The 13,636-nt window shown below is 39.5% G+C and overlaps 1 protein-coding gene across 1 annotated transcript in view; it reads right to left on the reverse strand.

The window, feature by feature from the left end:
* Window positions 1-2,566: 2,566 nt before the first annotated feature.
* Window positions 2,567-13,636, reverse strand: part of PPARGC1A (PPARG coactivator 1 alpha) — a 67,685-nt gene continuing 56,615 nt past the window's right edge. Inside the window, exons 11-13 of the mRNA XM_030947731.1 lie at window positions 8,743-8,864; window positions 8,237-8,388; window positions 2,567-5,363 (exon numbers count right to left, since the gene is read on the reverse strand). Of these exons, the coding sequence (XP_030803591.1) occupies window positions 5,260-5,363; window positions 8,237-8,388; window positions 8,743-8,864 (378 nt within the window). The 3' untranslated portion in view covers window positions 2,567-5,259. The remainder of the gene's footprint in view (window positions 5,364-8,236; window positions 8,389-8,742; window positions 8,865-13,636) is intronic.

Genomic DNA, 13,636 nt, shown 5'->3' on the forward strand with positions numbered 1-13,636 from the left:
TGCTGAATTGGGGCTCTATATATGTGGCTTGATTTTTAAAAGTGCTGAGAGACAGCAGGTCTAATTGAAGTCGATGGGAGCTGCGAGATGCTCAGCGTTTCTGAAAATCAGGCCACTCATTGAGGTGCCTGAATGTGATTTCAGGTGCTCAGCTTGCAATATTCACTGTGGGGAAAAATGGTGACCCAGGATAACAGGCAATGGAAAGCCCTGATTTTACGCAATAAACATTAATAATCTAAAAAGAGGAGATGGGAGGCAATAGTTCCCTGGAAATCTAATGCCGTGTGCTTTTTTTGGAAAGCATCAAAAGTGCTATGCAAAAATATGAAATGAATAAACAAATGAAATTAGAAAGCCTAGTAACTGGAGAGATATTGGGCTAAATTCATTCCTTGAGGAACAGCAGCAAGACTGATGAAATACATCAGGAATGATTTGGCCTACTACGTTTTGAGCATTAATTTGATCAGAGTGTCAACAACGCAAATCCCGCAGGGTGAGGAACTTCACTCTACCACCCTTGCGAGAGCCAAGCAGAACGGTTTGGATTAGCAAATGGTAAAAATGCAAAAGCAAAACATTTTTGCAAGTTACAGAGCATAAATTAAACAGCAATGTTAGGAAGAGAGATGAGGTTGAGGCTGGTTGTTTTGAGAAAAGCAATTTTTTCAAGTGAATTCAGTAGTCATCTCCTTAAGAAGCCCAGCCAGGCTGTCCAGCAGCTGCTCCTCACATGGCAGCTGGGTCCCTGCCGAGGTGACATTTGATGAGAAGACTCAGCCCCAGGTGCTGTGCTGTGAGCCCCCAGAGAAGGCTGCTCCCACAGCAGAACAGGCCTGCAGCTGTAAAATGGCTACCTGTGAATGAGCCCTGGGCAAACCAAACAAAAGCCATTCTTCCCCTATTTGTGTGCATGTAAAGGAGAGGGGTGTGAATATCCTCTGCCATCCCTGGGCCTACCTGTTGCCTGCCCAGTGGCAATGCTGCTGTGGAAGCCCATATGCTGCACACTGCGTCATCCTCAAAGGAGTCAGGAGAGCCACATTTGACACCTACCTGTCTGATCCTCCTGATCTGTCTGCTGAGACAGGGGCTGGTGAAAAACTCTCATGACAGGCTTACTCCCAGAACAGGTGTTTATCATCTCAGGGTGGAAGATGCCAACCATTTTGCACTTCTCAATCCCTACTACCTGCACTGAGATCCAGCATGGCCAGATAGAAAAGTCCTTACATTCCCCACCCTCTTCTAACTCAAACCACAACTCTTAAACTCACTGAGAATGTTTTGAAAGTCTTCTTACATGGTTTATGGCACAGGTCTTCAATGCACTTGGGTACTCATGGCAGAAAGGTACCACTTTCTACCATTAAATATATTAAAACTGGTGATGCTGTGCCCTGTACAAAGTGCAGTAATGCAGGCATGTTCTAGCCAATAATCTGAAAGAAATTACAACCACTACAAAGAATAACAGAAAACCCACTACACAACCAATTGTGGGGGAAAAAACCCTGTAATAAGAATGAGAAACAGAAATGGATTTGAAACATTCGTTTCCCTTTATTTTCTCAGTGAGGCTGATGTGTACTGCACATTAAAAAAAAAAAAATCACAGGAATTTTCATACAATGAATTAAACCACAAAAGTACATGTAGAATCGGCAGGTGGAAAACAGCCCAGTTTGGGCTTAACTACTATCTCACTTCCCCTGTTCAGCATAGTCCAACCCACAACTTTACATGTTCACCTACTGTACAAATCTTACAGTAGCTCCATCAGGTCAGTGGTTCACATTATTGAAAATGTCTGTCACATAGGTACAAATTTAGAATCATCACATTATATTACATGGCTATTCTAGTTCATTTATAGATCAGATCTTATACTATAGTGACTGAAGTTCTCATTACAGCCATTAAGAAGGACACATAATCATTACCTACTGTAGGCTTACATCTAAAGGGATGAGAAGGAGATGTGGTTGTGTTTGTTGGTTTGTTTTTTTTTCAACTGACCCAAGTATTATTACCCCAGAGGCACAAACCTTCCTCTCAGTGCTGCTCTTGGTGATGGCAGCCCAACTGCTTTTCAGAGTAGTTTAGCACAGATATTTTTCTTTAACTTTAGGCTCCCTCTGTTTGGATTAGTATTTAGATAATTTTCCATTCTGTAGGAACTACTCAGTTACAGCTCTAGGAAAGACCACAGTTCCTAAGTACCAGTTCTGTTACCTCTATTGTGGATGTGGTACTTACCACAGCATGAAAGCAACAGTACAGTCTTCTTATAAAAAACACACAGAGCTATACTGCAATTTGCCTCTGGTGACAATGTGGTACATGTGCTAATTTGAAATGTTTTTGGGGAAGAAAAAAAAGAAAAGTAAACACTGAGTTTATATTTTGATGGATTTTCTACTACAGTATCTATGAAAGATCAAATAGCTTTATTCAGCAATCCTAGCTCTATTAATTTCATATGTAATTTGTAAATCCACAGAGGAAAGCCATCTTCAAGATGAAAATGTTTGCCAGGCCAGTGAAAAAAAAAATTTTACTCACTTCAGTTATGCCTGCTTGGTGAAAAATAAATAATGCCCCCACACAAACCCCACACCAATTTCTTAATGTCAGCAATCTAGGGCAAAAGAGAACGTTTTAAAATTTAATGACAGAAATGTAAAGGCAAAATAGGTAATGCATCTGGTCCTTGAACACATAATATGATATACTAAATATTGATTTCTTAAAAATAATTTATTGCTTTTAATATTTTTCTTTACAACAGAAGATACTCAAAATCCAGAAAGGAAAATTGTAAACTTTTAGTTTGGCATTCACACAAAGTTAAAATACCTGCATTTTTAACCTACAGAGCAACAACAAGAATTATGCAGAGTAAAGGATGTTACATTTGTAACACAGAACTTCCAGAAAAGTTCTTTTTTTTTTTTTTTGTTTTATTGCTATCTATCTACTGAGAAATAAGAAGCCAAAAAATCAAGCAAGCATCTGACAGGACAGACAGTGGAATCTCTCAGAACACAATATGCTGGTGATAAAATGAATGCAGCCATCAGAATCAACTGCACTGTTATGGGGGTAGAATCAGTTTTCTAAGATTTGGCGTGGGAAGGTAGATTAAATAGTTAGGTGTGCCATACCTTTAAGAGGAGTCATGAATGCCAAAGAGCAATAGAATAAGAAATCTATACATTCACAAGCAAATTCCAAACTTTGCTGATTCAGTAGAGACTCCGAGTTCAGATGCAATTCTGATGCTCAGAATAGCAGTAGTTTATACTCTTGTGGTTTTTTTCTTTCCTGAAATTTCTATTTAATTTAACAGAAGCAATGTCATCAGCAACAATGTCATGGGCACATTTGAGGCCATGCTAGTGCATAGTAAAAAAAAGGAAAAAAACCCAAAACCAACCCACTGCTTCTGCAAAAGCGGAATTTCCAAACAAAGCACTTGCTTACTCCAAACTGACAACCATCATGCATCCTAGGTATAAAATTTCCACTGGCCTTTTTATTCTTTTAGTCATCTCATAATTTATAATAAATAGGATAATTATAACTGATAAATATGTCTCTTTAGTAAACAAAGGAATGAAGGATTGCTATTTATACAGGATGCATAACTGTAAAAAATATAGATAAATACCATCATTAAACTCTGCCAATGAAAAGATTACTGGCTTCAAGAACAGTGTTTAGACACAGAATTACAGTAAAAATCATACTGTACTTAGTACCTCAGCATATTTTTATCAAACTAAAATCACAAAAATTAAAACAAAATAGCATTTTAAAAAGATTTTTGACCTCTAGTTCCAAAACTACTGTTGATACATAAAATAAAAACATTTCTTAATGATTACCCATTTGAGAGACTTTACATAAAATTATGATATTTTCTAGAAAAATTTAGATGAGAAAATTTCATTCCCCTAACAAATTCAGTGTATAAAACTGCAAAAGAAAATCAAGCAATGAGAAAAATGTGGAAAAATACTGCAGAAGGTGTTTAATATCTTTTGGGCTAGGATAATTCTTGACAAAATTCTTATATAAGCTCACCAAAGAAGGGATGAATGTGTATAATGCATTTTTGCACTCAGATACACATGCACACATATGCACACTCACACCCTCACCCACACGCTTTTCTCTTTTTTTTACAATCAAATATATATAAGCATAAGTTCAGCTTTCTACATATGTTAGTGTACAATAATTGTTTCACCTCATATAATTACATTTGAGTATTCTTGATTAAGAAAAATTCAGCAGTTTTTGAAAAGAAGGCTGCATTTACAGTGCATAGCTGTAACAAAAAAGAACATCGTCATACAGTATGTACATAAATAAAAATACTCCATTTAACATTTGTAAATACTCAACTACTTTAGAGAATGTAGCAAATAAACTATCTGTGCACACACCCAGATAGTTATATCCAACTCTCATTAATAATGTAACACCACGTCCGCTCATTAGAATAAATCGCTGAACAAGCTGCACATTTGACCATTAACAAGGCTTTGAAAATTTTGCTGTGGAAGATCAATGTTGTAGACATTTACATGGGTGTCAGAATTAAAAGATGAAACTTCAAAATGTTAGGGAAGCTTGAGCCTTTTAATTTTCTTTTCTGCAAAAAAAAAACAACACAAAAAACCCAAAAAACAAACCAACCAAAAAATGAACAATCTTAAAACAAAGCTAAGACAGATTGCAGGCTTCTGGGACCTGTGGTTTCTTCTGGATTGTCATATTATCACCGTGAGAAGAAGCTTCTTTACAAAAAAAAAAATATGCAGTGTCTGATCCCCAGACATCAGCAGCCATAGTTCTCACACTGGGGTTTTTTTCTCTGTTTGTTTTTGTTCTTTTTTTGTTAAAATGCAATATGTACAGATTTTGCAGTTCATCATTGTACGTGTATCTCTGTGGAACTGCTGCCATGTCTCGTGACTTGCATTGAACTCGCCAGGAACACCCGGCTCCCCCGCCACCGCTCCCCCGCCAGAGCGCAGCTGACACCCATGGCCATGCGTGTGCTTACTGGGCAGCACCCTGCCCCTCCACTCCTCGAGCAGCTGTGTTCATGTAAACCATGGTTTTGAACAGAGAGTGTAAAGTAGGAGAAATTCCTAAGTACGACTTTGCAGTTGTCCATTATTGAAGGACGTGATGTCCGTGAGGTATTCGCCATCCCTTTGTTTTCCTCGGATGACACCCTTGTTACCTACGCAGGCTCCGCTGTGCCTCTTTGAGTAAACTATCAAAATCCATGGAGTCATACTTGCTTTTAGTAGAAGCAGGATCAAAATCATCTGAGTTTGAATCTGGAACCCAAAAGATGCAAGTTTAAGTAAGAGGCAAAGAACTACTTATTTTGTCTGTGTATCAGTACAAACAAGATGCTGAAGAAACAATCCACTTACAACCACAATTTTATAGGATGACAAAAGCATAGCAATGACCATCACAGAAGCTTTAGGCATTCCTGGTAAGAAGCAGCACCTAACAAAAGTGGTACGCATCATCAGCAGTGGGGAAGAACCACTAATCGCATATACATTTAGAGCAGGGTAACTCAAAACAGTTTCCTCAAGGACTTGAGCACCAAGACAGTCGTGTATAGGTCTCAAAGTAGTCCAGATAATCTTGACAGATACCTTAACCAAAACTCCACCTTTGTCTTGCAACTGCTGTTTCGTAACATGTCCAGGACTTAATTTTCCTAAGAAAGGTTTGAAGAAAGCCAGGGCAGTCTGTGAGCAGCATACAGAGGACAGAGCCCACCTTGCCTTGGGGTCTTGTGGAAGTCTTTATGCCTGCCAGAATCTCTGGGTTTGCTTCAATTTATCTTTTTGGGTTTGCTTGTTTAGAGTGTGAGCAATTCTGGGCAGGGCCTCTGCAAGGCTGCATGAGCAGTCTCAGGTGGGCTCCTCAGCTTTCTGCATCACATGTGATAAGCCACAGCAGCAATAGCCCAGCTCCTGCAGCCTTGGATACCTGTTCCAGCCTTGTCAGCTGCTCAGGCACGGATGTCAGTCTGTTCCCAGCACAGAGGAGGGATTGTACATTTGTGGCCACACAACTCCAGTACAATTATTGACATGGCTGCAAGCAAGGAATTTCCTTTTGGAATCAACCCTGCTTAACACTGACTCTCACCAGTTCCCGTGTCACAGCTCCTTTATGTGAGTGCCCTTTTCTTGCCATTTCTTGTGTTGAATTAATCAGAACTCCCCATCTACCACTATAAGACACACTGCACATTAAATGTTCATTACAAGTTCTGCTAAGACAATATCTTCTCACAGAGGAGAGGTGTTAAACTTCTGACTACTATTTCAAGTGTTTTCTTTCTTCTGTACTCAACCCAAAGCTGATTAATTCTCTCTGTCCTGGTACCAGCTCATGAATTTTAAAGTTCATCCTGCCATTTCCTTATGTTGTTCTATCAGATACTCTGCAAAATACAGGGAATGCAGTCTGAAGTACAGAAGCTCAAGCTGTCAGCAGGATGAAGTGAAAACAGTCTGCTCACAGATACTCTGGGACTCCCTCTCACAATGGAGAGAGTTGACAGGGAATACTCCCAGTGATGAATAATGTTCAAGAGGGTTCCCTTCAGACAACTTACTTTAAACCTCAGATTTTCTGAGATACAGAGATGACCTTGGCTTCCATTGCTGAAGATAAGTCAAATAAAGGCAAGACTTTAATCTGGTTTTACTGTTTTTATCAGCCTACATTTCAACAAATGCCTTGCTACCTTTTATATTTTCTACATCAACCCTGTATCTCTTCAGCAGTCAATTGCCTTTTCTTAGCTTTACATTATCTGTTTAGCCACTGAAGTGAATTATAGCATATTCATTGTGAACAATGCATATAATCTTCATAATTTATTTTGAAAAGACATCAATTGGTTAGAAAAAATATATCTGTATTCACTTCCTGCATTGTACAAAGCCGAGGGCAGCACATACAAGATTTCATTAGCACTGTGTTACAGGGTTATGAGAGATTTTAATGACTGTGGTCATTTATTCATAAAAAAATCTTCAATATCTGATTAATATAGATTCAACAGAAAAAAAGGTGCCTTGCTATGTAATTCAGAAAAGAGTATATCCCATGCCTTTAGTCTATTTATACAGGCATTAGGAAAGGTTTAACATTTAATGAATAATTTACATTTCAAAAGGTAATTAAATAAGTGGTGAGTTTATCCTATATTGTAATATTACAGAGGCTGTTTTGGTAGTCTGCATAGTCTCTTTACACATATACTTAACATCAGTATTCCTGCTGGAAGACTTTGAACTTCTCCAAAAATCCTTGCAAGGGGAAGCACCACACCCTGACTTGGAGCGTAGGACAGAATCATGGACTTTTGCCCAGGCAAGACTCAGACAGACCCAAGTGTGTTGTCACAGCCAGCATGCACACTTGGGACTGGAGTTATCACAGTATACTGGGGGCTGGACTGGTATGCATAAAGCCCCACATCACTGGAACTGCAAACATCAAGAGAATTGCAAAGCTTTCCACAGACTGGAGCCTCTGACATCACAACTGGAAGGCCCTACAAGGAGACACCTTCATACACATAGATGCTTATGCACAATTTTAGAATCACCAGTTGAGATCAGTGGCTTTTGCCACACTAAGGGGTCAGATTTGGCCACAAGCTCTTCTAGCTCTCAAACTTGAGTAACTAGGAATTGTGTTTAATGAGTGCCCCTGGCAAATTCTGCCCATCTGCAACAGAACTCATAGCAAAGTAAGAATCATAATGAAGTTTTTGGGTTGGGGCATCTACTTTGTCCTCTGTTTATCTCTCTTATACATAAGTGAGGTACTGGAATCAAACAGTTACAGCAATAAACAGTAAAGCATGTGGGAGGTTTCTGCGGTGCTATCTTTCCAACTTAGAAATGTATTATTGAATACTGGGTACTTATTTTTGATAATGATGGAAATGGGCTTTAAAAGAATATTCACAGTTTGGAATATTTGAAAGAAGCCAGCTCAGATTAGTAGACTTTTAAACATCTTACAGCAGGTGAAAACCACTTTTTTCAACACCCCTCCAATCATTTAAAGGGTATCAGCAGTAAACAAAAAAGAAGCAAACCCTAAATTCTCATGAGTTACAAGATTCCTGCTATGTACCTCAATTCACATGGAGCAAAACACCTACCTAGGTCTGCATAGTTAGACTTGCAAAGCTGCTTGCGCCCACAGAAGTACAGCTCAAAATCAGGCTCATTTGACCTGCGTAAAGTGTATCCATTCTCAAGAGCAGCGAAGGCGTCACAAGTGTAGCGGTAGGTGATGAAACCATAGCTGTCTCTGCCATTGAAAAATACAGTTGTGAACAAAAGCTGAGAAGAGTTAACACACATTAGTGTAACCCCTTCCTGAAAGCAAGAACTTGCCGGAGACCCAGCAGTGGAAATGCCAGAAGTACTGCATCCATTTATCAGCATGATTGTCCTGTCATGCAGCTAAATACTTATTTCTGGGACAGGAAATTTCAACTAGCAAGATTAATAAATAAGGATGAAAGAAAATAAGTAAGGTTTTGAACTCAGCGTGTCATCTGTCACAGGACTTATACTGGTAACTCCCATACCAGTAATCTTACTGCCATAATTTTTTACATATGGCAGCTCTCAAACAAGAAGTAATCTCAAAAGTTCCTACCCATCATCCTGCAAATTTACTGTGCACTCCTCAATTTCACCAAAAACTTCAAACCGGTCCCTCAGTTCAGTTCGGGTTGTCTCAGGTCTGATTTTACCCAGATAAATCACACGATGTTCTTCCTGTTGATAGAGAGCAACCGGGAAGGTGTTCTTTTAACAAATGTGTCATAGAGATGAACCTTTACATACATGCATGCAAAGACACACACAGATGTGCAGAGTACGCATAATTATAGAAGCACTCTTTTGTGGAAGGCCTACTGCATCTTGCACGTACATGAAATAGTTCTCTCCTGGAAAGCATCTAAGGTATTTAAGTGACACTACATTTGTCAGGTGGTGTGCTCCTGGAAGGGTTCACTGATTGCTGTTACTGTTCTGTAAAATGACAGATGCTTCCCTTTGTATCCTACTGCACCTTCTTCCTTCTCACCCCTTTTACCACTTCCCCTCCAGGACTGCAAACTCTTCCAAACTAGGAGCTCCCTTTCTCTTGCCATGTATAGAATACCAAGCAAAACTCATTTTACTTGCAGAGTAGCATAAAGTAACACAATAATTGCATAAGTGCACCACAGACGTAACGAAATGTATTACAAGCATAACATTATAAGCTCATAGGACTCAACAGCTGATTCATCCTGCAATCCTGTTTCACCATAATCCATACTTTTAAACAGAGGGAAAACTTTTTAAGATCGTCACCCCAGCCAAAAACTAAGTGTTACATAGCCCCTAGCTCATTCCCTGATCGTTGGTGGGATGGGGAGAAAAACCAGAAAAAGGTGTATTAAGATCAGCTTCATAAATTAAACAAAGAAAGATATAACAATAGTAATAATTATAATGACAGTAATTGTAATGAAAAGGGGAGAGGAACAAAACCCAAAATAAACAAGTGCAGCACCTGCTGACCAATACCCAGCCTGTCCATGAGCAGTGCTCTGCCTCTCCCAGCCAACTCCCTCTGGTTTATATACTAGGCATGATGCCATATGGTATGGAATATCCATTTGGCCACCTCAGGTCAGCTGTCCTGGCCATACTCCCTGCAAGCATCTTGTGCACCTGCTCCCTGGCAGGGCATGGGAAACTGGAAAGTCCTTCATTCAGAGTAAGCACTACTTAACAACAATTAAAACATCAATGTCTTATCAACATTAACACTAAATCCAAAATACTGTGCTGTACCTACTGCAGTTACTAAGAAAAAAAATTAACTCTATGCCAGCAGAAACCAGGACTGGATCCAAAATATACCTTTTATTAAAATAAATATTTCAGGGGGAATGACAGGAAGTAAAATATATCCCAAATCACCACTGCCTTTTGGTTTATTCAGAATAAAAACCACCTGACTGAAGACCCAAGGCTAGGGTCTCTTCTGCATGTTCTTTCAGCACTTGGAACAAAGCATCCTTTTATAACAATCAAGCCATGGTCATACCATTCCCTCCTTAGTGCAAATGCTCAGCCGAAGGAGGGAAGGACTAGAAAACCCTTTAAGAGTCACTTCATGAATTTTAGGATAAACACTTTTCTGAGGGCAGAGCCATTTAGTGAGCTGCAAGAAAATAAAATGGAAAAAGGAGATCTTTAAAACACTGACCTTAAGGTAACCAGGGCAAAGAAGCACCAGCTATACACGGCTTGGGTGCTCAGCCTTCCTGTCTCCGATTGCCTCTGGCCTGGCACTACTGGCCCTGCTGCTCATCCCTTACACACCCACACAGCAGCCCCATAAATCCAACCACCACCACATTCTCAGCTGGTGTAAATCTGTCAGTCAGCGCAGCAATGTCAGTTTAAACCATCAACTCTGGCACCTGAGACTTGTGCAGAATTTAGGTGCCGAATGCCGAAGGAGCTACACTGACTGCTGAGAACTCACGACTATCGTAACCTGGAGGTGCCTAAAGGCTAATGGCACCTCAACTGTGCAATGCAAAAGGCACTAGGGACCTAAATATAGACTTGCATTCCTGCTCAGAAACATTCTAGCCTGAAGAGACAGGTAGTTTATAGTGTTACAATTCAGATATATCATGAAATGTATCTTTTCCATGAGTCCCTACAGAGGCATAAAGCACCAGTCACTCTTGGACCATGGACAATACAATTGATATCAGACCAAAACACAGGTAAAACCAGAAATCATATTGATGTTGCTTCTTTACTTGTTTGAGTATTCATTTGAGATAAAGAGACCATCAGAATTCTTAGTTTGGGGTGCTGGAAATCTTGTCTTCCTGTTCCCAGGAGAGCACTTTGCTCTCAGGAACTATTTAATGCAAAATAAGTAAACAATTCCTGCAGCAGGAAGCCAACACTGAAATATCTGTCTCCCAACAGAAACTCTTACTAGAACATTCAGTAAACTATTTTCACTGACTCTTTTCCTGGCCTCACAAATCTCAGGGGCTAAGATCCAGTTAATCTAAGCTCCTGAGAAATGAAAGTTTAAAACTGCAAGAATCAAACATTCCTAACCAAAAGCCCTACCCACTAAGGAATGGCACAAGAATTACCTGTGTCCCTTATAGGGACACAAGGGCTCCCTGTTCAGCCCAGTGGAGACCTTGGTTGCTCTACCAATATATCAGCTCTCCTTAATCAGGGAGACCTGGTAAGGATCTAATTTGGACACTTGAAACTACTGCCTCTTTTGATTATGTAAGGAACCAAGGTGAGTGCCTTTATAGTCCTCTGTAACCATGCTGGGACAGACACATCCACTTTTAAATGTTACACCTTCCAAAATACAGGGTCCAAAAGCTCCCCTTGTTCTCTGCCACAGCAGGGCAGTTTGGAGAAGCTGGCATGGCTAAAAGAAGCACTTGTGCTCATGGGCAGCCATACATTTAGGGCACAAGGGTACTTTCCAGACAGCTGCTGCTTTTTATCTCTGTCTCCACTGTGTCCCAGTCCACAGCCCTGACCTTCCTGACAGAGGAGTTTGGGCAGGGCTTCTGTGAACCAGGGACTGTCGAGTGCAAGCTACAGTAATCTGCATTTCTTCCATTTCCACATTCTAATTCTGCTTACTTTCACTATGGTTGGGTGCCATAAACTTCAAAACCAGGAAAATCTGCATATGCAGAGTAATTACTTTTTCAGACTGTTTTACCAAATCAAGGATTTAACCGCACTGAAACACTTGATAAGAAACAATTCCATTGATACTTGCTATTGAACCTAAATGACTGACCAGATGGAGCAGAACATAACACAGCAGACTGCCTAATATACTTTAGCTGAGATAATACATCTCAACTGAAAAAAACATAATGTTTCACTCACTGACATGGAGATTGTTATATTACAGTGTGATGGAAATACCTATTGCACACTCTTCCATAAGTCTGTCTGCATGCCTGTGCAATTTTTCCTTCTTCTATCCCCTCTAATAACCTTTATATCTCTAATATCCCTTTAAGACAACTGTAATAAACCAAAACTGAACAATTAAAAAAAAAAGTCTGTTAAAGTACTGTTAAGGGAATAAGTTAAACCTGCAAAATCAAGGAAATTCAAATTTAAAGCTGAAATGCACCATATGTCCTCTAGTGTGCACATATGAGGAGATGGGTTCAAGTATTTTTTAAGCAGAGTGCCATGATGGAATAAGATACCCAAGAAAACAGAATTCACACAGAATTGTCTTTCCCTTGGTTAACTTTGGATTATTTAAAGCAACTATGAATATTAATATTCACAGAGATGCCTTCCATTTATTTCCATTAATAATAAGAGCTATAGAAGCCTAACAAGATTGCAATACACCTCTAAATGTTAAGGACCTTTTTTAAATAATAAATTACATGTGTAAGTCTATATGGGCATATTAAGTAAAATATTTACTGCAGTTGTTAGAGGATATGATTGATGACTTGGAAACCTAGAGAAGGGCAGAGAAAAGCTTTTGTTTTCTATTTCATAGGGGCAGAGAGAACCTGCAGGAAACACCAGAAGCTACTTGTTCATATTTCCCTCCCAAAAGTGCACATGATTTATTTTGTATCATAAGCATTAAGTGTGGCTCCTTGATCTGTCAGGTTAGAAAAAAGAGAATAGTCCACCCAACTCCCTCAGGCCTAACATCTCTGTCTTTTTTCATAATCTTACTCATTCTTCATGGCAGCAAAAACATTTGAATAGAAAGATGTGGCAGAAAATCTTGGCCTGACAAGTAGTATTTTAAGTGTCAAATGAAAATCCTAAAGCATTAGAATAATAAAATATGAGAAAACAAGACTGGGATACACCTTACACATCTAAGGGTCAATAAAGGGACCACTCATCCTCTAAATATTGACCGATGCTAAGGATCTTTCTGTCTTGCAAAGGATTCCTCCAAAACTTTATTTTCTTTGTGCTTCCTTATTCCTAAGTCTTTATTTCATAATTATTTCACTAAACACAGACCATTAGATGTATTAGTTTTCCCTTGGGTTTTTTTGCTTCTCCCCCCAACCGCTTTTATCTTTGCCTGCCTGTGGTGCTGCTGTTCCCATTTTTCCTACCACTTTTTGCCTGCATGTCTGTAGGGCACACCTAGTTCTCCAAGAGCCAGGTAATGTTTTATGTGAAGCTGAGAGAAGAAATCCAGGAGAATTTTAAAGCTGGGTTCTGTTATGGGCTTGTAAAGGCTCTGCTGCTCACTCCAGCACAGGTGGCTGGCCGGGTACACACTCCATGTCTGTGTTGCCTCCCATGCCAAACAACTTCTCTGCCAGTAGAGACTTTGAGCCATGAAGACTTTTATCCTTAGAGCTGAAGGCCAAATACCACTTTGAAAACGTAATGGGATTGGTTGGACAGAGTTGCAAAACCAGAAATGCTATGGGTGGAGATAAGCCATTAAAGCTTAAGCTTCTGATGTAACAATAATG

Source organism: Camarhynchus parvulus, chromosome 4, assembly GCF_901933205.1.
Source record: "Camarhynchus parvulus chromosome 4, STF_HiC, whole genome shotgun sequence".
Taxonomy (NCBI): domain Eukaryota; kingdom Metazoa; phylum Chordata; class Aves; order Passeriformes; family Thraupidae; genus Camarhynchus; species Camarhynchus parvulus.